Source organism: Octopus bimaculoides, chromosome 18, assembly GCF_001194135.2.
Source record: "Octopus bimaculoides isolate UCB-OBI-ISO-001 chromosome 18, ASM119413v2, whole genome shotgun sequence".
Taxonomy (NCBI): Eukaryota; Metazoa; Mollusca; class Cephalopoda; order Octopoda; family Octopodidae; genus Octopus; species Octopus bimaculoides.
Genome location: NC_068998.1, coordinates 16,496,186 through 16,498,312, shown reverse-complemented (window position 1 = coordinate 16,498,312; position 2,127 = coordinate 16,496,186). Strand labels below are relative to the sequence as shown.

Below are 2,127 nucleotides of genomic sequence, written 5' to 3'. Positions count from 1 at the left end.
ATTTCACTACAAATTGTTTGTAACTATACCAAACATATAAATGTATTGGCCATCGGTACCATTTTCCTCTTTCTCCGTTCTTCCATTCTCTGAACTTTCCATCTTTCCGACGAAGGGCTACGCCCGAAACGTCATACACTCTCTCTTTCCTTTCCTGAGCGTCCAATAATACTATCCATATCACGTCCTCACTTTGTTGTTTTTTTGTTTTTTTGTTATTGTTTTTTTTAACTATATATATATATATATATATATATATATATATATATCAACAGGGGTAGGTACAAGTTATAGAAATTTATATAGGATCAAGGGATCACCAACTGACTGGTGTATACTTATAAAGCCTAAGAAGCATAGTGGGTAGAAATGATAACAACAACAGGATTTTTCACTTAGCATATAGGATAGTGTTCATATTAATTGTATACTCATGTCTGTGTTATGCTATTTGCATTCTCTGTTTTTGTTTTACTCTCTCTCTCTCTGTATTCTTCCTCTATCTCTTTCTGTTTCTCTCATACAATTTAATATTTTTTTAAACAGCTTCCAACATCCTTGAGAAATGTGACTTTTCTGACAATTGCCCCCCAACGGTCTCTGTTTGTTTGTTTCGCCAATGTGTTTGCCGTGAAGGACTGGAAGCCACAGAGAACAAAACATGTCGGGGAAGAGCAGAGAGAGCACTTGGATACGGGTGTAATATCGAGAATGGCTGTACCTACCCAAATCTTCAATGTGTGAATGGCTTTTGTCAGTGCAGAGCAGGCCATAGAAAGAAAACTGACATTGAAATACAGGCTTTGCCTTATGATATGTTTGAGTGTATTACAACAAACTACAATCTGAGTAAGTTAGAGACACTGAGTCAAATTTCTATATTGCTATGGGATTTTGTGTTCTGTTGTATATCATCAGATGTTGGTATAATGTAAGAGCAAACACTCTTAATGAAACAATTGTTGCAGTACTAGATAGCCTGTTCATCTGTGTTTATTACACACACACTAACACACATGCATGCACACAGACATGCACAAGCACACATATACATACATACTTACATACGTACATACATACAACATACTTATTTGAGAGAAAGTTGTGGTGCAAGAGTACTGCAGGGTTCTCCCCCCCCCCCTGCTGGAACCTCGTGGAGCTTTAAGTGTTTTCGTTCAATGAACACTCACAAGGCCCAGTTTGGGACTCGAAATCATGATCCTACAGCTGTGAGTCCGCTGCCCTAACCACTGGGCCATTGCGCCTCCACACACACACACATACACACATATACACACACACACATATACACACACACACACATATACACATACATGTTTTGTAAGTGCATGTGTGTGTATGGGGAGTGCCTGTATTATCTATATCCTCTGTTAATACATGTTCGTTTATTTTTTTTTTATTTACGTATAATCTTATCTAAAGCATCCTTCCTTTCTTAGTGGTAGTATATGATTTGAAGTTGAACCAGTTACTATTTCTAGTAGATTGAGTGACCACAAAGTTGCTCTGTTTGTGTTTCTGACTTCAAATCTAGCGACGGGGCAGTGGATAGGTGGTGAAATGTCTGCTTTGTTATCTTTCTTATCTTTGTTGTTGATAGAACCAAGTTTCACTTATACAAAGTCATGTCAGTCAAACTATGTTTCTTGTACTATTTATGAAAGAAAGGGTTTTTATCATTTTTTTGTGTGGGCTAAGAAACAGACCCTCCCACTTGTCACTATATTAAAGACTGCACTATAGTAATGATAACAATGATTATGATAGCCCCTGAGGGTCCATATAAGATTTGGCGGAGGGTGGGGGTGGAATTTCCATGTAACCAAATAGTAAATTGGGGATCCACAATAGAATTTTAAGGGCTCCTGAAAAAAAAAAAAAAACTTGCTTTAGATGTATGTATTGGTATGTATCATAAGAAACAGCTAGGTTTCTTTCTCTCTAACATTTTACAAAAATGAAAACGGGAATTTTGAAAGAGGTTTCTATAAAACTATGGGGTCCACCAGAATAAAATAGTAATAAAAGGGGTCCATAGATAAAAAAAATAGTTGAGAACCCATGATGATGATGATGATGATGATGACGATGATCATTACTACGACC

General features: G+C 36.8%; 1 protein-coding gene across 1 annotated transcript in view; it reads left to right on the top strand.

Annotated features, from left to right (window-relative positions):
• LOC106871192 (fibrillin-1) overlaps positions 1 to 2,127 on the top strand; it is a 45,941-nt gene that overhangs the window by 11,468 nt on the left and 32,346 nt on the right. The window contains exon 4 of the mRNA XM_014917534.2: positions 547 to 849. Within this exon, the coding sequence (XP_014773020.2) occupies positions 547 to 849 (303 nt within the window). The remainder of the gene's footprint in view (positions 1 to 546; positions 850 to 2,127) is intronic.